This window comes from Eleutherodactylus coqui, chromosome 7 (assembly GCF_035609145.1).
Source record: "Eleutherodactylus coqui strain aEleCoq1 chromosome 7, aEleCoq1.hap1, whole genome shotgun sequence".
NCBI classification, from domain to species: Eukaryota; Metazoa; Chordata; class Amphibia; order Anura; family Eleutherodactylidae; genus Eleutherodactylus; species Eleutherodactylus coqui.
Window position 1 is genome coordinate 195,681,610 of NC_089843.1, and position 22,935 is coordinate 195,704,544.

A 22,935-nucleotide genomic window follows, 5' to 3' on the forward strand; every position below is an offset into this window, starting at 1 on the left:
ACTCGCTTCCTGTGGTGCCAGAGAGTATTCAGTTACTGGGCTGCTACTAGGGTGCGAAATATTTTGCAGATAGATGTTTTCCTATGGGATGTTCCATCTTCTGTGCATATTTTGAAGCTTTCAGCTCTTTTTTGGAATGGGTAGTGAAGGATACCACTGGAATGCAGTCGGTCATCCACTACTTTGACAATTTTTTAAATATAGAGCCTGGAGGGTCGCCAATTTGCCAAATGCTGTTGGGAACAATAAAATGGGTGGTCCGGCATTTCGGGGTGCCTTTGGCCCCTGAGAAGACAGAGAGATTTGTGACATGTTTGAGTTTTGTGGGCATCACCATTGATATGGAAGCAATGGAGTGTAGATTGCCAGAAGATAAATTACAGGACTTAAAGGAATAGGTGGCCAGGACCTGGAGGGTGACTCATGCTGCGGAACTGCAGTCATTATTTTGGAAAGCTCAATTTTGCTTGCTGAATAATGCTGATGGGGTATATTTTTGTAGGAGGTTGGCTTTAGCCACGGCTGGGGTACGTTCACCCCACCATTTTGTTCATTTGGTAAAAGGTCACAAAGGTAATCTAGAGATATGGTCGGCATTTTTGGAACAGTACAATGGGAGATCTTTAATGATTGAGGAAGTCAGTGAAAATTTTGATTGGGATTTATTTACGGATGCGGCAGGTGGCGCAGGTTTCGGGTCATATTTTCAGGGACAGTGGAGTGTGGGCAGTTGGCCAAGAGAGAGGGAAGCAACTGGCTTAGTTCAGTATTTGGTGCAATTGCAGCTTTTTCCAATAGTTCATAGAATGATAAAGTTGTAAGGGACCTCCAGGGTCATTTGGTCCAACCCCCTGCTCAGTGCAGGATTCACTAAGCATCCCAGACAGATATTTGTCCAGCCTTTGTTTGAACACTTCCATTGAAGGAGAACTCACCACCTCCTGTGGTAACTTATTTCACTCATTGATCACCCTCACTGTCAGAAAGTTTTTTTTAATATCTAATGTGTTTTCTCGCTTTTAGTTTTATCCCATTGCTTCTAGTCTTTCCTTGTGCAGATGAGAATAGGGCTGATCCCTCTGCACTGTGACAGCCCTTCAGATATTTGTAGACAGCTATTAAGTCTCCTCTCAGCCTTCCTTTTTTGCAAGCTAAACATTCCCAGATCCTTTAACTGTTCTTTATAGGACATGATTTGCAAACCACTCACCATCTTGGTAACTCTTCTCTGAACTTGCTCCAGTTTGTCAATGTCTTTTTTTAAAGTGGGGTGCCCAGAACTGGACACGGTATTCCAGATGAGGTCTGACTAAGGAAGAGTAGACGGGGATAATTACCTCACATAATCTAGACTCTATGCCTCTCTTAATACATCCCAGAAGTGTGTTTGCCTTTTTGGCTGCTGCATCACATTGTTGACTCATGTTCAGTCTTTGATATATTAGTATACCCAAGTCTTTTTCACATGTGCTACTGCTAAGCCCAATTTATCCTATTCTGTATGTGCTTTTTTTCATTTTTCTTGCCGAGATGTAGGACTTTACATAGCAACATAGTATGTTAGGCTGAATGAAGACAATGTCCATCTAGTTCAACCTGTTTTGACCTTCACCTTGTTGGTCCAAAGGAAGGTGAAAGAAAACCCTCAGCAAGCCAGTTAGCTCCTATGGAAGAATAAAAATTCCTTCCTAACACCATAATGGCAGCCAGAGTAATTCCTGTATCAACATTTGTTATCAAAGGGGCAGAACACTGATCTATAGAAGAAACTGAACTTTTCACAGTATAGACAGTTAAAACTTAATTTTATTAGGTATATATTAAAACCTGGGGCTCGAAGTCCATCTGTATCAGCCTAAAATATTATAAAGACAATAGTGTATGAGATTGAAGCCTTCAAAACAATCAAATTTTGTTTGTCCCACCTTAGGTAAGTATGTGTATAGATTCTTGGTGGGAGAACAATCCACACTAACTTTCAAAATTAGTTCAATTGATCTGTTTTTAGTTTTAGCTACGTAATTTATATCTCTGATGTAGTGAGTGTCCCTATTGGTTTATAGCTCGACGCGTTTCCTTCTGCTCATCAGGCAGATCATCAGGAGATCTATGAACTCACAATGGATCAATCTTTAATCTAATTTCTCTTTTTTATTTAGAAAGGTGTTATATTCCATAGACATATATCTAGATCACGAATCTATCTACTTCAATATACCTCATAGACGACGTGATCTCTTGGTCTACTGTCTTGTGATTCTTGTACACACACTAATAATAAATATTATTGAGAAGGCATTTATTCATACTCTCCTAGTTTCATATACTCATAAAACTAATAGGGGTATTTATATCCTTTCGGGGTAATTGCATACAATGTCTCTCTACGATCTGCTTATAGGTATCTATATTTATGACTGCTTTCTTAATCAGTATAGCTGTCTCCTACATACGTGGTGTCCACCCCTCCGGTCAATATCTAGGATTCGTCCGACCACAATTTGAAAATACGTGGGTTATATCTTAAATATGAGCGGACAGTCGCTGATGCAGAAACCCTGCTGTTATGGAGTCTGCGTGGGGAGATAATATATCTCCCTATGCCTGTCCACACTCTGGAAGGAGTGCTCTATGTGCCCATAGCTAAGATAAACCTCCCTGACCACTAGCAGATTTCTGCAGATTTGGCTTGTTATCTAAAGAAGATCTACGAGCAGCGTTTCCCCTCAGTTAGCCCTCTTTCATTAGGGTGCTTTAGATTCCTGCCTGCATAGATTCTAAAGAACGATTTCAAAATAACAAACAGATATAGCTCATGGCCTGGATGGTTAGCCACAAGTGAAAGGATCGACATTTGAGATCAACAACCACACTGGTCACCTAATATCTATATCCTGTAATATTGTAGCGCTCTAGAAAGACATCTAGTCCCCTCTTAAACTCCTCTATGGATTTTGACATCACCATGTCCTGAGGCAGAAAGTTCCACAGTCTCACAGCTCTTACAGTAAAGAACCCCCTTCTATGTTGGTGATGAAACCTGCTTTCTTCTAGACCCAGAGGATGCCCTGTTACCGTAACAGTCCTAGGTATAAACAGATCATGGGAGAGATCTTTGTATTGTCCCCTCATGTATTTATACATAGTTATTTGGTCGCCCCCTTAACCGTCTTTTTTCCAGGGTAAATTATCCCAATTTTGTTAGCCTTTCTGGGTATTCTAGTCCTCCCATTCCGTTTATTAATTTAGTTGCCCTTCTTTGAACACCCTCAAGCACTGCAACATCTCTCCCGAGCAGCGGTGTCCAGAACTGTACACAGTATTCCATGTGAGACCTGACAAGTGCCTTATACAGTGGAAGAATAATGTTCTCATCCCTCGCCCCTATACCTCTTTTAATGCACAGCAATACTTTATTTGCTTTTCCAGTAGCTGATTGTCATTGATTGTTCCAGTTAAGTTTACAGTCAACTAATACCCCCAAGTCTTTTTTCATATCACTTTTCCCTAGCAGTACCCCATTTAGTGTGAATTGGTGGCATCTGTTTCATTTGCCATTTTTCTACCCAAGCCCTCAAATTGATCTAGGTCCTTTTGTAGCCATACATGGTCCTCCATTGTATTAATTATCTTGTATAATTTTGTATCATCTGCAAGTATTGATACCTTACTGTGCAGTCCCTATATCAGGTCATTGATAAATATATTAAACAGAATGGAGCCTAATACTGAACCTTGTGGCACCCCACTAGCAATGGCGGCCCAATCAGAGTATGAACCATCTATTACCACCCTCTTCTTTCTATCTCTGTGCCAATTGTTTATCCAGATACACATGTTTCACCCAGACTGAGCTGTCTCATTTTACATATAAACCTATTATCTGGCACAGTGTCAAATGCTTTAGAGAAATTCAGATATATGAGATCAATAAACTCTCTTAGGTCCAGCCTAGAACTTACTTCATTGTTGAAGCTGATTAAATTGGTCTGACATGATCGACCTCTCATGTACCCATGCTAATGAGGAGTTATGCCATTATTTTCCTTGAGGTCTTCTAGGATGGCATCTTTCAGAAACCCATCAAATATTTTTCCAATTATTGCAGTGAGACTTACTGGCCTGCAGTTACCAGGCTCTCTTTTAGACCCCTTTTTGTATATTGGAACCACACTGGCAATTCGGCAATCCAGTGGTACAACCCAGGTCTCAATAATGTCCATAAATATAAAAAAATAGCCGTCTAGTAGAGATGAGCAAACGTGCTCGGCCATGCCCCTTTTTCGCCCGAATACCGCGATTTTTGAGTAATTCCGTACTCGGGCGAAAAAATTCGGGGGTCGCCGTGGCGGCGCGGGGGGTTGCAGTGGGGGGGAGAGGGAGAGAGAGAGGGCTCCCCCCTGTTCCCCGCTGCTACCCCCCACGCCGCCACGCCTCTCCCCGCCCCCCGGCGCACCCGAGTACTTTTCACCCGAGTAGTGAAGTACTCGAAAATCGCGGTATTCGGGCGAAAAAGGGGCGTGGCCGAGCACGTTCGCTCATCTCTAGCGTCTAGCTATCACGTCACTGAGTTCCATTAGAAATAGAGATGAGCGAGCACCAAAATGCTCGGGTGCTCATTACTCGGGACTAAATTTTTGCGATGCTCGAGGGTTCGTTTCGAGTAACGAACCCCATTGAAGTCAATGGGTGACCCGAGCATTTTTGTATATAGCCGATGCTCGCTAAGGTTTCCATTTGTGAAAATCGGGGCAATTCAAGAAAGTGATGGGAACGACACAGCAACGGATAGGGCAGGCGAGGGGCTACATGTTGGGCTGCATCTCAAGTTCCCAGGTCCCACTATTAAGCCACAATAGCGGCAAGAGTGGGCCCCCCCCTCCCAACAATTTTTACTTCTGAAAAGCCCTCATTAGCAATGCATACCTTAGCTAAGCACCACACTACCTCAAACAAAGCACAATCACTGCCTGCATGACACTCCGCTGCCACTTCTCCTGGGTTACATGCTGCCCAACCCCCCCCCCCCCCCCGCACAACCCAGTGTCCACAGCGCACACCAAAGTGTCCCTGCGCAGCCTTCAGCTGCCCTCATGCCACACCACCCTCATGTCTATTTATAAGTGCGTCTGCCATGAGGAGGAACCGCAGGCACACACTGCAGAGGGTTGGCACGGCTAGGCAGCGACCCTCTTTAAAATGAACGGGGCGATAGCCCACAATGCTGTACAGAAGCAATGAGAAATATAATCCTGTGCCACCGCCATCAGGAGCTGCACACGTGGGCATAGCAATGGGGAACCTATGTGCCACAGACTATTCATTCTGTCAAGGTGTCTGCATGCCCCAGTCAGACCGCGTTTTTTTATAAATAGTCACAGGCAGGTACAACTCCGCAATGGGAATTCCGTGTGCACCCACAGCATGGGTGGCTCCCTGGAACCCACCGGCTGTACATAAATGTATCCCATTGCAATGCCCTGGACAGCAGAGCTAACGTCAGATTAAATGCAGGTGGGCTTCGGCCCACACTGCATACCCCAACCTGACCGGGGTTTTTAATTCATAGACACAGGCAGGTACAACTCCCTATTGTGAAGTCCCTGTGGACCGACAGCATGGGTGGGTGCCAGGAAGCCACCGGCGGTACATAAATATATCCCATTGCATTGCCCATCACAGCTGAGGTAATGTCATGTTTAATGCAGGTGGGCTTCGGCCCACACTGCATGCCCCAGTCAGACTGGGGTTCTTTAGAAGTGGACACATGCAGTTACAACTCAGTGTGGACCGACAGCATGGTTGGCTCCCTGGAACCCACCGGCTATACATAAATGTATCCCATTGCAGTGCCCTGGACAGCAGAGCTAACGTCAGATTAAATGCAGGTGGGCTTCGGCCCACACTGCATGCCCCAACCTGACCGGGGTTTTTAATTCATAGACACAGGCAGGTACAACTTCCTATTGTGAAGTCCCTGTGGACCAACAGCATGGGTGGGTGCCAGGAAGCCACCGGCGGTACATAAATATATCCCATTGCATTGCCCATCACAGCTGAGGTAATGTCATGTTTAATGCAGGTAGGCTTCGGCCCACACTGCATGCCCCAGTCAGACTGGGGTTCTTTAGAAGTGGACACATGCAGTTACAACTCCGTGTGGACCGACAGCATGGGTGGGTGCCAGGAAGCCACCGGCGGTACATAAATATATCCCATTGCAGTGCCCAGCACAGCTGATGTAACGTCAGCTTTAATGCAGGTGGGCAAAAAATTAATTGGATTACACTGTAGGCGAGGGCCCCCAAAAATTGGTGTACCAACAGTACTAATGTACGTCAGAAAAATTGCCCATGCCCAACCAGGAGGGCAGGTGAAACCCATTAATCGCTTTGGTTAATGTGGCTTAATTTGTAACTAGGCCTGGAGGCAGCCCAGTTAAAATAAAAATTGGTTCAGGTGCAAGTTTCAACGCTTTAATGAGCATTGAAACGTATAAAAATTGTTTACAAAAACTATATGACTGAGCCTTGTGGGCCTAAGAAAAATTGCCCGTTCGGCGTGATTACGTCAGGTTTCAGGAGGAGGAGGATGAATATTATACACAGATTGATGAAGCTAAAAGGTCCACGTTTTTGATGGTGATAGAGAACAATGCTTCCATCCGTGGGTGCAGCCTACGTATTGTTTAGGTATCGCTGCGGTCCATGGTGGAGAAGAGAAGTCTGGGGAAATCCAGGCTTTGTTCATCTTGATGAGTGTAAGCCTGTCGGCACTGTCGGTTGACAGGCGGGTACGCTTATCTGTGATGATTCCCCCAGCCGCACTAAACACCCTCTCTGACAAGACGCTAGCCGCAGGACAAGCAAGCACCTCCAGGGCATACAGCGCGAGTTCAGGCCACGTGTCCAGCTTCGACACCCAGTAGTTGTAGGGGGCAGAGGCGTCACGGAGGACGGTCGTGTGATCGGCTACGTACTCCCTTAACATCCTTTTACAGTGCTCCCGCCGACTCAGCCTTGACTGGGGAGCGGTGACACAGTCTTGCTGGGGAGCCAGAAAGCTGCCAAAGGCCTTAGAGAGTGTCCCACTGCCTGTGCTGTACATGCTGCCTGATCTCCGCGCCTCCCCTGCTACCTGGCCCTCGGAACTGCGCCTTCTGCCACTAGCGCTGTCGGATGGGAATTTTACCATCAGCTTGTCCGCCAGGCACCTGTGGTATAGCATCACTCTCGAACCCCTTTCCTCTTCGGGTATGAGAGTGGAAAGGTTCTCCTTATACCGTGGGTCGAGCAGTGTGTACACCCAGTAATCCATAGTGGCCAGAATGCGTGTAACGCGAGGGTCACGAGAAAGGCATCCTAACATGAAGTCAGCCATGTGTGCCAGGGTACCTGTGCGCAACACATGGCTGTCCTCACTAGGAAGATCACTTTCAGGATCTTCCTCCTCCTCAGGCCATACACGCTGAAAGGATGACAGGCAAGCAGCATGGGTACCCTCAGCAGTGGGCCAAGCTGTCTCTTCCCCCTCCTCCTCATCCTCCTCATGCTCCTCCTCCTCAATGCGCTGAGATAAAGACAGGAGGGTGCTCTGACTATCCAGCGACATACTGTCTTTTCCCGCCTCTGTTTCCGAGCGCAAAGCGTCTGCCTTTATGCTTTGCAGGGAACTTCTCAAGAGGCATAGCAGATGAATGGTGATGCTAATGATTGCAGCATCGCCGCTCACCATCTGGGTAGACTCCTCAAAGTTTCCAAGGACCTGGCAGATGTCTGCCAACCAGGCCCACTCTTCTGTAAAGAATTGAGGAGGCTGACTCCCACTGCGCCGCCCATGTTGGAGTTGGTATTCCACTATAGCTCTACGCTGCTCATAGAGCCTGGCCAACATGTGGAGCGTAGAGTTCCACCGTGTAGGTACGTCGCACAGCAGTCGGTGCACTGGCAGATGAAACCGATGTTGCAGGGTGGCAGCGTCCGTGTGGGACTTGCGGAAATGTGCGCAGAGCCGGCGCACCTTTCCGAGCAGGTCTGACAAGCGTGGGTAGCTTTTCAGAAAGCGCTGAACCACCAAATTAAAGACGTGGGCCAGGCATGGCACGTGCATGAGGCTGCCGAGCTGCAGAGCCGCCACCAGGTTACGACCGTTGTCACACACGACCATGCCCGGTTGGAGGCTCAGCGGCGCAAGCCAGCGGCCGGTCTGCTCTGTCAGACCCTGCAGCAGTCCGTGGGCCGTGTGCCTCTTCTCTCCTAAGCTGAGTAGTTTCAGCACGGCCTGCTGACGCTTGCCCACCGCTGTGTTGCCGTGCCGCGCGACACCGACTGCTGGCGACGTGCTGCTGCTGACACATCTTGATTGCGAGACAGAGGTTGCGTAGAAGGAGGAGGGTGGTTTAGTGGAGGAAGCATACACCTCCGCAGATACCACCACCGAGCTGGGGCCCGCAATTCTGGGGGTGGGTAGGATGTGAGCGGTCCCAGGCTCTGACTCTGTCCCAGCCTCCACTAAATTCACCCAATGTGCCGTCAGGGAGATATAGTGGCCCTGCCCGCCTGTGCTTGTCCACGTGTCCGTTGTTAAGTGGACCTTGGCAGTAACCGCGTTGGTGAGGGGGCGTACAATGTTGCGGGAGACGTGGTCGTGCAGGGCTGGAACGGCACATCGGGAAAAGTAGTGGCGACTGGGAACTGAGTAGCGTGGGGCCGCCGCCGCCATCATACCTTTGATAGCCTCCGTTTCCACAACCCTATACGGAAGCATCTCCAGGCTGATAAATTTGGCTATCTGCACGTTTAACGCTTGAGCGTGCGGGTGCGTGGCAGCGTACTTGCGCTTGCGCTCCAACACTTGCGCTAGCGATGGCTGGACAGTGCGCTGAGAGACATTGGTGGATGGGGCCGAGGACAGCGGAGGTGAGGGTGTGGGTGCAGGCCTGGAGACGGTAGTGCCTGTGTCCTGAGAGGGGGGTTGGATCTCAGTGGCAGGTTGGGGCACAGGGGGAGAGGCAGCGGTGCATACCGGAGGCGGTGAACGGCCTTCATCCCACCTTGTGGGGTGTTTGGCCATCATATGTCTGCGCATGCTGGTGGTGGTGAGGCTGGTGGTGGTGGCTCCCCGGCTTATCTTGGCGCGACAAAGGTTGCACACCACTGTTCGTCGGTCGTCTGCACTCTCAGTGAAAGACTGCCAGACCTTTGAGCACCTCGGCCTCTGCAGGGTGGCATGGCGCAAGGGGGCGCTTTGGGAAACAGTTGGTGGATTATTCGGTCTGGCCCTGCCCTCTACCCCTGGCCACCGCACTGCCTCTTCCAACCTGCCCTGCTGCTGCACTTGCCCCCCCCTCTGAAGACCTGTCCTCAGTAGGCGTAGCAAACCAGGTGGGCTCAGTCACCTCATCGTCCTGCTGCTCTTCCTCCGAATCCTCTGTGCGCTCCTCCCTCGGACTTACTCCAATTACTACTACCTGAGTGATAGACAACTGTGTCTCATCGTCATCGTCTTCCTCACCCACTGAAAGCTCTTGAGACAGTTGCCGGCAGTCCCCAGCCTCATCCCCCGGACCCCGGGAACTTTCCAAAGGTTGGGCATCGGTCACGACAAACTCCTCCAGTGGGAGAGGATTCGGAACCATTGCTGCCCATTCTGGGCAGGGGCCCGAGAACAGTTCCTGGGAGTCTGCCTGCTCCTCAGAATGTGTCATTGTAATGGAGTGAGGAGGCTGGGAGGAAGGAGGAGCAGCAGCCAGAGGATTCAGAGTTGCAGCAGTGGACGGCGCAGAACTCTGGGTGGTCGATAGATTGCTGGATGCACTTTCTGCCATCCACGACAGGACCTGCTCACACTGCTCATTTTCTAATAAAGGTCTACCGCGTGGAGATGAATGTGGGGACCCCAGAAACGTGCCTCTCTCCTAATCCCGCAGCAGTCGGCTGCGATACACCTGGATCAGGAGCTCGGCCTGTGCCCACACCCTGACTTGGGCCTCCGCGTCCTCGCCCGCGTCCACGTCCTCTAGACCTACCCCTACCCCTCAGCATGCTGTATTACCAGTAGTGCAGAAACAGAACGCTGTAATTAAATGTGCCGCTTATTGGCCTGTGTTTGGAGGCTGACTTCGCTTACGGAACGCACAGCAGAGCCAGGAAAGAATTTTGCGCAAGCCTGCTGTAACACTTAGCTGGCTGCGTATGAATTAGGACAACTACCCCCAGCAGAGACGCAGTACAGTCAGGACGGTCACAGGCAGCCCAAATAGATTTTTTTTCCCAGATTTTTTTGGGAAAAGCCCACTGCCTATATAGACTGTATATGTCTTTCACTGTCCCTGCCTCACCACCACTACTGGCCCTGGACTATGTAAAATTACTGCAGACTGTTTCACTGTGGACAGGATGACAGCGGTGATGTAAGAGGCAACGCAGAGCCAGGAAAGAATTTTGCGCAAGCCTGCTGTAACACTTAGCTGGCTGCATATGAATTAGGATAACTACCCCCAGCAGAGACGCAATACAGTCAGGACGGTCACAGGCAGCCCAAATAGATTTTTTTTCCAAAATTTTTTTGGAAAAGCCCACTGCCTATATAGACTGTATATGTCTTTCACTGTCCCTGCCTCACCACCACTACTGGCCCTGGACTATGTAAAATTACTGCAGGACGCAATGCTCTGGACGCAATGCTCTGCACGGCCGATATACAAAAAAAAATGTGCAACACTGCAAAAAGCAGCCTCAACAGTACTGCACACGGTCAGATGTGGCCCTTAGAAGGACCGTTGGGGTTCTTGAAGCCTAAATTCAATCCTAACACTCTCCCTATAGCAGCTCCGGCATCAGCAGCACTTTCCCTGATCTGTGTCAGAATGCATCTGTGGCGAGCCGTGGCAGGGGCCGATTTATATACTCGGGTGACACCTGATCTCGCCAGCCACTCACTGCAGGGGGGTGGTATAGGGCTTGAACGTCGCAGGGGGAAGTTGTAATGCCTTCCCTGTCTTTCTATTGGCCAGAAAAGCGCGCTAACGTCTCAGAGATGAAAGTGAAAGTAACTCGAACATCGCGTGGTGCTCGCCTCTAGTAACGAGCATCTCGAACACGCTAATACTCGAACGAGTATCAAGCTCGGACGAGTACGTTCGCTCATCTCTAATTAGAACCCTTGGGTGTATTTCATCCGGGCCTGGCGATTTATAGATTTTAATCCTCTTTAACCTGTTTTGCACTTCCTTCTGTGTTCGGCATGCAATATTTAGCTGGCATAGTTTTATTTCCCTGCATCTCGTGTGACATTTCTTTTTCATTCATAAATACACTTGAGAAAAAACTATTTAATAGGTTTCCCTTCCCCCATCGTCCTCTATGGTTTCTCTGGGATTATTTGTTAGACGTCCAGTGGCCTCAGTTCAAATCTTTTTACTGTTTATACAATTAACCCCTTAACGACCGCCCCATCGGGAAACTACGTCCTGCTGTTGCAGGACGTGTATGGAGGCAGGTAGCGGCGCTATCTCCCTCCATACAGTGCGGGCATCAGCTGTTTATTACAGCTGACACCCGCGGGCAATAGCTGCGCTCGGCCATTCGGCCAATCGCGGCTATTAACCCTTTAAATGCTGCTGTCAAGTGAGTGAGATCGGGGGAACCGTGCAGGTGTCATGGCAGCCGGGGGCTTAATGAATGGCCCCAGGGCTGCCTTAGCAGACTGCCTATCAAGCAATCCACACAGGGTGGCTTGAAAGACTGCCTGTAAAAAAGCAGTATGACGTAATGCTATAGCATTACGTCATACTGCAGGAACGATCAAAGCATCGCATGTTAAAGTCCCCCAGGGGGACTTCAAAGTAATGTTAAAAAAATAATCAATAAAGTTTTTTTAATTGTTAAAAAAAAAAAAAGTTATAAAAGTTTAAATCACCCCCCTTTTGCCATATCCATTATTAAAAAATCAAAATCATAAAATAAAAATATGTATTTGGTATCGCCACGTCCGTAAAAGTCCGATCTATCAAAGTAGTGCATTATTTTTCCCGCATGGTGAACGTCGTCTGAAAAAAAAAATAAAGAACGCCAGAAATACACTTTTTTAGTTACCCTGTCTCCCAGAAAAAATGCAATAAAAAGCGATCAAAAAGTTGTATGTATTCCAAATTGATACTATCGGAAACTTCAGGACATCCCGCAAAAAATGAGCCCTTGCTCAACTACATCGACGAAAAAATAAAAAAGGTATTGCGCGCACAAAATGACCGCAGAAAATAATTGAAAAAAATTAAATATCTTAAAAAAAAAAATAAAAGTACTACAGCAAAAAAAATACTATACAAATTTGGTATCATAGCAATCGTACTGACCCATAGAATAAAAATATCAGGTCGTTTTTGTTGCAATTTGTGTGCTGTAGAAACAGGACGCACCGAAAGATGGTGGAATGTCGTTTTTTTTCCATTTCTCTCCGCTAAGAATTTTTAAAAAGTTTTTCAGTAAATTATATGGTACAATAAATAGTGCCTTTGAAAAATACAACTCGTCCCGCAAAAAACAAGCCCCATACAGCGACGTCGATGGATAAATAAAGGAGCTACGATTTTTTAAAAGGGAGTAGGAAAAAACAAAAATGGAAAAAAGCAAAAAAGCTCCGTCACTAAGGGGTTAAAGAATAGTTTAGGATCATTTTTGCTCTCTTTGGTGATCAGTCTTTCTGCCTCCTCCTTAGCAATTTTTCTTTACGTGATTTTTTTTCCCTGTATGATTTTAGCGCTTCTTCGCTGCCCTCTTGTTTTAGTAGTTTAAACACTTTTGTTTTTTGTTTATTGCCCCATTACAGTCTTGTCAAGCCACATTGGTTTCTTTCTACTTGTAGTTCTTTTATTTTTAAAGGGAATGAACTGCTCACATGAGGTGATTAGGATCCTTTTAAACTTCTCCCATTTGTCGTCTGTACTGGTATTTATGAGGATGTTGTCCCAATTAATCGTACTGATAGCAGTTCTGAGCTGATCAAATTTTGCTTTACTAAAGTTTAGTTTTTTTGTCGCTCCCTGTTAAGGCTTCTTGTTGAATGATAGCTGGAAATTAATTATATTGTGGTCACTATTTCCCAAGTGTCCCTCAACCTGCACCCCCTGCAAACCCTGTCTGGTTTGATGATAGAGTGGCCCTCCCTCTAGTTGGGTCCCGCACAAGTTGGGAAAGGTAGTTATCTTTAATTGTTCTCAAGAACTTATGAACCTTGTGATATTTGCAGGTTTCGTCTTTCCATATTATATCTGGATAATTAAAGCCCCCCATAATTACTTTGTTGCGATTTGACACCTTTTCTATTTGCCTTAATAATAAGATTTCAGTTTCTTCTGTAGCTTTTGGTTGCCTATAGAAACCCCCCATCAGGATTTTGTTGTTTTTTTTCTCCCTGTATTTCTACCCACAGTGATTCCACATGTTTATCTCCTGCACCTATATCTTCTCGTAGCTTAGGCATTAAGTATGATTTAACATACAGACATACCCTTCCTCCTTTCTGGTTTCCATGGTCTCTTCTGAAGCGATTATAGCCCTGTAAATTCACTACCCAATCACATTTATCATCAAGCCATGTTTCTGTTATTCCTACTATATCGTAATTTTCATCAGACATTCTCTCTTTAAGCTCACCCACTTTACCGATTAGACTTCTTGCATTCGTTGCCATACAATTTCTACAGTTGATGTTCTTTATACTCATTGTGCTACTAATGGTACTATTAGCTATTCTGTCAGTTCTAACTGTACTAACCACACTGCTTGCTCGACCCCCGTTACTATTGCTTTGTCCTAGGTCGCTATCTACACTGTCTACCCTTTTGTTTCTTTTTTTGCCTTCCTCCCAGTCCCTAGTTTAAATACTCCTCCAGCCTTCTAGCCATCTTCTCCTCAAGCTCAACTGCACCCTCCTCATTAAGATGCAGCCCATCCCTATGGTAGTCTGTAGTCGACAGCAAAGTCAGCCCAGTTCTCCAGGAATTCAAACCCCTCTTTTTTACACCAACTCTAGAGCCAATTATTTACCTCCCTGCTGCCTTTCTAGTGTGATTTGTGGTGCAAGTAGTATTTCCGAGAAAACCACCTTGGAGGTCCTCGCCCTAAGCTTGGTTCCTAGGTCCCTGAAATTGTTCTTGAGGGCCCTCCATATCATTCTTAAGGGCCCTCTCCTTGTTAAATACCATTCTGTTAGTTACCCCCCACTGTTCAGTCTTTTCTAGGTCCTTTTGAATAGTCTCTTCTCTAGTGTTAGCTATCCCTCTCAGCTTTGTGTTGTCAAATTTGATTAGTTTCCCATCAATTCCCTCCTCCAGATCATTTATAAAAATGTTGAACAACACTGGGCCTAGGACAGAGCCTTGTGATACCCCACTTGATACATTCTTCCACTTGGATGTGTAGCCATTTATGACCACTCTTTGAGTACGATCACTCAGCCAGTTGTGAATCCACCTAACCGTTACCTTGTCAATCCCATATTTGGTAATTTTTCCAATAAGTATGGTATGAAATACTTTGTCAAATGCTTTACTAAAATCAAGATATACTATATCTACCATCTTTCCCTGATCAACCCAGTGGCTGATTCTGTCATAGAAGGAAATTAGATTCGCCTGGCATGACTTGCTTGTTATAAACCCATGCTGGCTCTGGTTAATTACTCTATTTTTATCCAGGTACTTGTATACATGCTGTTTAATAATGTGTTCAAAGATCTTTCCCTGTATAGAAGTCAGGCTCACAGGCTTGTAGTGTCCTGGATCCACCTTCTTCCCTTTTTTGAAGATAGGGACAACATTTGCCCTTTTCCAATCTTCTGGGACTTCTCCTGTTCTCCAGGAATTTTTAAAAATTATGGCGAATGGTTCAACAATTACCTCTGCTACTTCCTTTATTATCCTAGGATGTATTTCATCTGGACCTGGAGACTTGAATTCATTTAGGTTAGCTAAGTGTTCCCTCACCATCTCTCTGCTTATAGATAGCCTGCATTCTTTAAGCAGAGAGATGGTGAGGGAACACTTAGCTAACGCTCTCTCTCTTTGTGTCTATCTCTCTGTCTCTCTCTCTGTGTCTGTCTCTCTCTCTCTGTCTCTCTATGTCTATCTCTCGGTCTCCCTGTGTATCTTTCTTTGTGTCTCTCTCTCTCTGTGTCTCTGTGTGTGTCCTACAGATGTGATGTTGCATGCTCCCATAGGAATTCATTAAATTATGGCTACACAAATGAGGACACTATTATGATTTTACTATTTTGGTAGAATATGAAGGCGTTAATTTTGCCTTACTTTCCTGTTTCATTAGGTATTGGCGACAGATATGTCCAAACACATGAATCTTCTGGCTGACCTAAAAACTATGGTAGAAACAAAAAAAGTGACCAGTTTAGGAGTTTTGCTGCTTGATAATTATTCTGATCGAATTCAGGTAAAACAAATCTTGTCAGTTTATCATACATGTTATATTTTGGCTACAAAATTATTGACCTATACTTAAAGAGCTATCCCTACAATGGCACTTTCTTTTGAGTTCTCATCCATCTACTGGATAGGTAAAAACTGATAGATTGTGGGGTCTGAACTCTGGGACCCCCACCAATCCCAAGAACTGGGGACCTGTGTCCGTGAATGCAGCTATGCCACTCCATTTATTTCAGTGGTGCAGAGAGATAGCTGAGCACAGCGCTCGGCTATCTGTCTGCACAATTGGGAGGAATAGAGCTGCTGCTGCGCATGTGCGACCAATGGCTGCATTCCCCACTACCCTACAGAGTAGGAAGTTGTAACTTGAACTAGGAGGGGCATGGGTCCCCTCTACTCGAGATGGGTGGGGCACCCAGTGGTTGGACCTCCACCAATCTATCAGCTTTCACTCATCTAGTAGGTGAATGAAAGCATAAAAATGTCCCATCCTTTGAATAGCCCTTTGTTATCAAGAACCACAGTTTCCACCAGAAAAAGTGGCATCTGCCATAACAATTGTTATTTTAGCTCTCTTTTTGTTGAAAACCATTGCATTAAAAATAATAGCACCTGAGAAATTGCATGTAGCTATGAAGCAACCTTTATTTGGTCTTCACACTCAATATCGCAGTTGTTGGCCTCAAATTTATTAAAATAAAATATGATTGTTTCCAGCTGATATGAACACTTCTGTGGTTCACTTACATACAACAAACCTCATGACCTAAATCATTAGATGTATTTTTAGAGCTCACTTTATTTCTTCTTGTGGTCAGAACTATAATAGTTTGAAAGGAGCAAGTCTAGGAGGATCCCTTACTGAAGCATTGTGACACTTTCTTCATGGAAATGGTATTTATGTGTTCCCTGATGTTCTCTTCCTAGGTCCTTCAAAACATGGTTCACTGTGCAGACCTCAGCAATCCCACCAAACCCCTGGAGGTGTATCGCCAATGGACAGATCGGATCATAGTTGAATTCTTCCATCAGGGAGATCGGGAGCGGGAAAAGGGAATAGAAATTAGTCCCATGTGTGACAAGCACAATGCTTCTGTTGAAAAATCACAGGTACCCCTTAGCTTTATTAAATTAAAGGGGGATTCCAGGCAGAAATAAACGCTTCACTAAAGTACACAGTAATATATTTGCTGTATTGAAATTGAGAACGTCTGTGAAATGTCATCTTATTGCCCTTGCCCTTCTGAATCTTGTACTGCACAAAGCCTGGAGTGACATTTACAAACTGCAACAACTATACTAGAAAGGCTATTTTACATTATGTTTTCCCTCTCAGTGCAGAAAACTGCATAGAGATGGAAACTAGAATGGAATTTGGATGATCTGTAGGATTCAGTAGGTCTCTTTGGTCTCTGCTTCACTTTGTTTCCATCCCCATCTGTCTTTACCGCGTTATCCTCACCTATAGTTCCTTCCGGGTTCTGTCCCCAAACTGTTTTCTGCATAGAGGATGGAAACTGGGACAGAACCAGCGCTGGACAGAAACGTATAACGTGAGAAGAGCCTAAGTACTTTTGACACACGTTGAAAGGCTACTTCATTAGAGACATATGTCCTTAGACATACGTTCTCCTCTGGAGTACAGCATTACATCAAGTGGGTTGGTTTTGTGTAAATCCACATTAGAATGGGAAAATCAAACAAACAAACCCCCTCCTGTGCACTGTCCACAGGAGCCCACCTCAGCTGGACCATAGGCTACAATGTAGCAGATTAGCCTTCATTTCTACAAGACTGTTTGTCAGTCTTGAGAATTTTTTGCATGTTACTGTTTGTAAGATCTCTGCTTACAGTTATTACAAAAGAATCGTCATTTACTTCCAGTGGATAAGTCTGTCCATGGACATGTGATGATCACATAACTGTATTACCTGTCTGATTGTCACATTACCTGTTCAATAGGAGTTGTGCCTATGTTAAGCAGCTTTGGAGATCTTAGGGGTATATTTACTAAGATCAGTATTTCATAGTGTAATGCCCGCAGGAGTAACATGTGATAAACTTATTTAGAGACGCACAGCTCAGTTTATCACATCTATGAATGTCCCGTGCACCGGATAGTTAAATCTACGCCAACCATGAGCTATGCAATTTAAGTAAAGATTTATGCTTTACGTAAATTATGGTAAACTTGCTAGGCTGTGGGTGGTTTTGCCCCTTTTGCAAAGCTTTGCAGAGGTGAGTGGTATGGACAATAAAAAGGGACAAAAGTCACAAATTTTTGTGTTCATTCGGTTTCTCAAAATGTTATAATTTCTGCCCCATGGCTCTTATCAAATATATCCCCACCGGGAATTTTGCAGTTGCAAATCCGCACAATTTTTTGAATTTGGGCTACTTTTACATGTAGTGTGAAATTATTTGCACAAGTAAACAAGCAAATGACGTCACGGTTTGCTCATTCGCTCGGGCAGTCAGTTTAAAAAAGTGTTTTTTTAGGGGATTGTTCAGTCCTTCAGTTTGCTGCACCAGCGAATGAGAGCGACTGAACAATCAGTGTTTAAACTGAAAGATTAGCGAGCGCTCCAACGATGATTTTCATGCTTGCATAAAATGTACATTAAGTGAACGAATTATCATTCATCGTTCAATTGTTGGCGGTGTTTACACTGAACGATCATTGTTCACATTTGAACGATCCAGCAGGGTTTTTTTTAATTTTAATTTGTGTAAAAGCAAATTCAGAAAATCTTTGACTAATTTGCAGCGTATATTGATACGCTACAAATTCAAATTTGCAACACAGGTCAATTTATGCAGCAGATTTTTTTCTTGCATATGAATGAGATTTCTGTAAATCCCATCTACTTCCATCCGCAGGAGAATTTAGTCAGAGTTTCCCTTATGTGGACATGCCTTTTCTGTTTAAATTCTCCAGTGTGCTACCAGAGGGGAGTCCTGGTTATTTATGAGCCGCCGATCCTCCATCATCATTAACTATTTTCTCTCTATTATTGTGCATAGCAAGAAAATAACATGATGTCTTTCACAAGAACATTTCCTAGTGATTCTGGTAGTATTTCACCTCCTGAATTCAAATCTGTTGTTAGAATTTTCCCATTAGGGTCTTTTTGTGACACTTATTTTTTCTCTCTAATGTAGGTGTACTTTATGGTTTGCCATTTGATGAATTACCTTTATTTTTAGTGTCCTATTCAGTGTGTGATCAGAGGAATGAGGCTGGTATCATACGAGCTGATAGTAGAATCATGGAGTTGAGAGTTGGAAGGGACCTCCAAGGTCATCGGGTCCAACCCCCTGCTCAGTGCAGGATTCACTAAATCATCCTAGCAATTGTGGATTCTGCAAATGATTAATCCGTGATAATGCGTGGATCAATAAAGTGCATTGAAATACGCACTTCCACTCACAGCGGGTCAGAATTGTATAATCCTCTTGCGGAAAATAGAAGTCAGCATGTTTTATTCCACCACAGAATTCACGACCATAGAGCCCATTGCGCTGTATGGTCGCGGTCTTCTGTTATGCTGAAAGTCAGAATATCAAGATTCTGCAGGTTTATTCCTGGACAAAAAATGCCTCGTGTTCCTTTAGTGTATTTGGCTGCGCAGCGTATAGAACTGGGATGATGAAATAACTTGTAAAAGCAATTGAGAGAAATTCTGCAGCATTTCTGCATTTGGAATCTAAACTTCCCAAAGTTAGTGATGCCAAAGTAAAAGGAGGCACTTTTTTTATCAGGCTACAAATAGGATCAGTGATGAATGACGAAAAACTTCAGAAACGCATAAATCCATTGCAAAAAGCAGCCTGATTGTCATTCAGAAATGTCTCCTCTTCTGGGAAATCATAAATCGGGAAACTATTGTGATTTAGTGATGATCTTGTGAAATCCTACCAAGCTGTGGGCTGCAATATGTCCTCAAAACTTCCACCTGGACTCCTTCCCAGGACATCTTGGGGCTGTCAGTGAGCGGCACGGCGAGCGTTCCCATCAGCAGTTATCTGCGGTGGAGCAGAGGTACCGAGTGGAGTCCCAGTATGTCGGCCGGCTATTGCTGGACCACGAAGAGAGCAAAATATTCCCGTCAATCATCAAAAACTTTCTAGGTAAACTGCATTTCACATGATTTTGACTTACATAAGTACTAATTTTATAATACGTGAAATGTGTTGCAAAAAAAACACTGAGAAAAACTCTAACAGATTTTAATTCAGGATGTGAAATACTACTAGAACTGTAGTGGTCCAGAGTTAACGGGGTCCCTCCATAAGTATGAATGTGTTTGTGTTGTGCATTTGTATTGTCAGTGTCTTCTATGTGCATGAATTTGATGTGTATTGCACCTCTGCAACACTGAATGGGTTACTGTCTGGGTTATGTCTGGAAAATGTACCTTGTTATGTGTCACGGGATTATGTTGTATATAAGTGTATGCAAGGTGTAGTGCAGGGGCTTTTATGCTTGTCCTGTCTTCTGGACTTCTTACGAAGTCTCGTCTTGCAGAGAGGAGAGAACTTCTATTGAGTAGGAGAAACTGCGCCTCATCCTTAGGATCCTCCAGGATGAAAGCGGCTGATCAATGGCCTGATGTGTACCCTGGGCCCTGTTTATCCAGGCCTCCCCGCTTTTTAATATGGAGGACTGTGAGCGAGATTGACAGGAGCCACTTTGCAGGGCTGAGTGCTATCTCTAAATGTGAGCGTTGACCAGTAGAGAGCTTGCGAGAGAGAAAGAGTAGCCGGGAGCAGAACCCCACAGATAACTGAGACTGCTATCTCAGTCTGATATCCTGTGAATCCTCCCTGTCACACCACTATTCTGTCTACACCAGTGTGTAAAGTTTATGGACTGTAAATAGTTTTCTTTACAAGTAAGCAAGCTCAACCGACCGTTGCCGGTTTTGCTTTGAAACATTTCCCTGTGTGTGGACTACTTTATTTAATCATCTAGATTCACCACAGAGAATGGAACGGTGGTGTCAAAAGGACTTAGGGTAAGATAAACCACAGCTTCAGTTACCCTGTGAAACTCCCCCAGCAGTGCCGTGCTACCCCCAAGGGAGGAGATGGTAGAGCCTCGTGACAAGGCCTCAAATCCACCCCGATATCTCCTCGGCTGTGGGCTCACTCCTTGGACACTGCAGAACCACCATGAAATGTTCTTGTGAAAGAAAAAGTTTTGTATTGTAAGCCAGTGCAATCTATTGAAAAACATAACAAAAATGACAGTCCCATTAATCATTTCAAGGTCCTGCTGATCTCTTTAAATGGGTTTTCTCATTACTTTAAACTGCTTCACAACCACTCTGTCCTTCCTGGTTGCTGCTGCCCTGGACATGTGACTGCTGCAGCCAATCACTGACTATAGTAGGTCACTGCTGTCACCAATGGAAAAACCTCTTCACTGACAGAATACTACATGGTGCACAATTTTAATGTTAATTGAGTCTGTGAGTGTCCTGAACATAGTTGGACACATATCTGTATTCTTTCTTTGCAGGTTGGTTTTATTGATTACATTGTTCATCCTTTGTGGGAGACCTGGGCGGACTTGGTACACCCAGATGCCCAAGATATACTGGACACATTAGAGGACAATAGAGAGTGGTATCAAAGCATGATCCCCCAAAGTCCACTCCCTCCACCAGAACAACAAGATCCTGACAGAGGGAGTGCTGCAGGAGACAAGTTTCAGTTTGAACTGACACTAGAAGAAGAAAGAGAGTCTGACACTGAGCAGGAAGAGAGTCCTGTTGATGAGGAAAGCAGTGACTCAAAAACTCTGGTAACCGATGATTCAGTCCAAATCAGTGATGAAGCTGGTGGGCCTTCTCCACCAGACACTTGCTGTGTGTCCAATCAGCTGGATTGCATAGAATGCCCATCCAACACTCTGACCATGGAGAAAAACCTGGAATTAACAGCTGAAAGGACGCTACCACAAAGGGACGCCAGGAGTGTCTCCTCCACTAACACTGCACAGCAGGAGACCACAGACCACGAGGAGGGCTGTTTTGACCAAGAGGGAAACATCACATATCTTCCATTAGGAACGTAATGCCAAATTGTAACTTCACTATTCTATTTTTATTCACACACACCTTGCATTTTTTATTTTTTATGAGGATAGATTGAGCAAAAAGAAGGAACTAATATCAGAAGAAACAAACTGTCAACAGTATCAGCGTGGCCGGCCAGGAAAGCACGGGGCTGGGTCATTAGCTTTTATTTCATTTTTATTTTTGAGAGGCAAACCTTTCCAGTCCCGAAGGTGCTGGTGGGTTGAGATTCCTTCTGGTAGAAAGGGAAACTAGAGCTAAATATTTGCAGTATTAAAACATTTCTAAGAGTTTATAGACCCTAAAATGGGCACCTGCTACCTGAGGCTTTCCAACTGCTGGTGAACTTCCATGTACCGGTGTGCATTTTTTCGCTGTGGCCAACCGTGACTGGAGAAAACCAGTAGCAATGGAAATGGGTAAAACTATAGTTTAGAATGTTAGAGACTCTCTCCAAGTTTTTGCACCCCTCTCTGAGAGCGCCATAGGATTACAGTGATATGTTTGCTGTATGTATTTGTGCAGGAGTTCACGAGAAATGTATCAGTAGCAGCACATGCATAGATGACTCATGAATATCCAGAAATATCTTAAAGTAGTTCTGGATATTCATGAGCTGCAGGCTAGCCACACCCACCTTACCCTCTAGCCAACTATTGGCAGCTCTCTGCTTATTACTATGTATAGAGAGAGGTGCCAATTACTCTCTGGCGGGTGGGTGTGGCTGCAGCTCATGAATATGTAGGACTTGTTCTGTGTATTCCTTTTACTAGTAAAATGCAAGTTTCTCCAAACTCCTGCACAGATCCACACAGCAGACATATTAGTGTAGTAGGCACCAGCTGATGGTGCTCACAGAGAGAGTCTTTAAGAGCTTTATTTGCAGCTTGCATAAAAGTTCTAGTTTTTCTTTTTCAGCCCCCAGAAGCTTATCAATGAAACGGCTTGGAGCTTTGTGAATGAGCATTGTATCTACAATGGGTATGAAAAGTTTTCTTTTTTTTAACCTCTTAACGCTGCAGGGCGTACATTTATGTCCTGCAGGTTTGGGGTATGTATGAAGAGAGATCGTGGGGTGAACTCATACAACGTGGGCGTTGGCTGTTTCTGATAAGCCGCACGGATCCACTGAGCTGTTAACCTTTAAATGCTGCTGTCAATTCTGACATATTCGGGAATGCCGTATGCCCCCCTCCACCACCATATTTGGTATCGCTGTGTCCATAAAAGTCTGAATGCATCATTTTCCCCGCACGATGAATGCAGGCAGAAAAAATAAATAAAGAACGCCAGAGTTGTGCTTTTTTGGTCACATTGTCTCCAAGAAAAAAATGCGATAAAAAGTGATCAAAAAGTCATATGTATCCTAAAATGGAACCAACACAAACTACAGGATGTCCGACAAAAAAAAGC

The 22,935-nt window shown here is 45.0% G+C and overlaps 1 protein-coding gene across 2 annotated transcripts in view; it reads left to right on the top strand.

Annotated features, from left to right (window-relative positions):
- Positions 1 to 22,170, top strand: part of LOC136573061 (3',5'-cyclic-AMP phosphodiesterase 4C-like) — a 240,365-nt gene extending 218,195 nt beyond the window's left edge. For both annotated transcript variants that reach the window (XM_066574204.1, XM_066574205.1), the window contains exons 13-15: positions 15,324 to 15,446; positions 16,367 to 16,549; positions 20,964 to 22,170. In XM_066574204.1, coding sequence (XP_066430301.1) covers positions 15,324 to 15,446; positions 16,367 to 16,549; positions 20,964 to 21,521 — 864 coding nt within the window. In that variant the 3' untranslated portion in view covers positions 21,522 to 22,170. The remainder of the gene's footprint in view (positions 1 to 15,323; positions 15,447 to 16,366; positions 16,550 to 20,963) is intronic.
- The last annotated feature ends 765 nt before the right edge of the window (positions 22,171 to 22,935 follow it).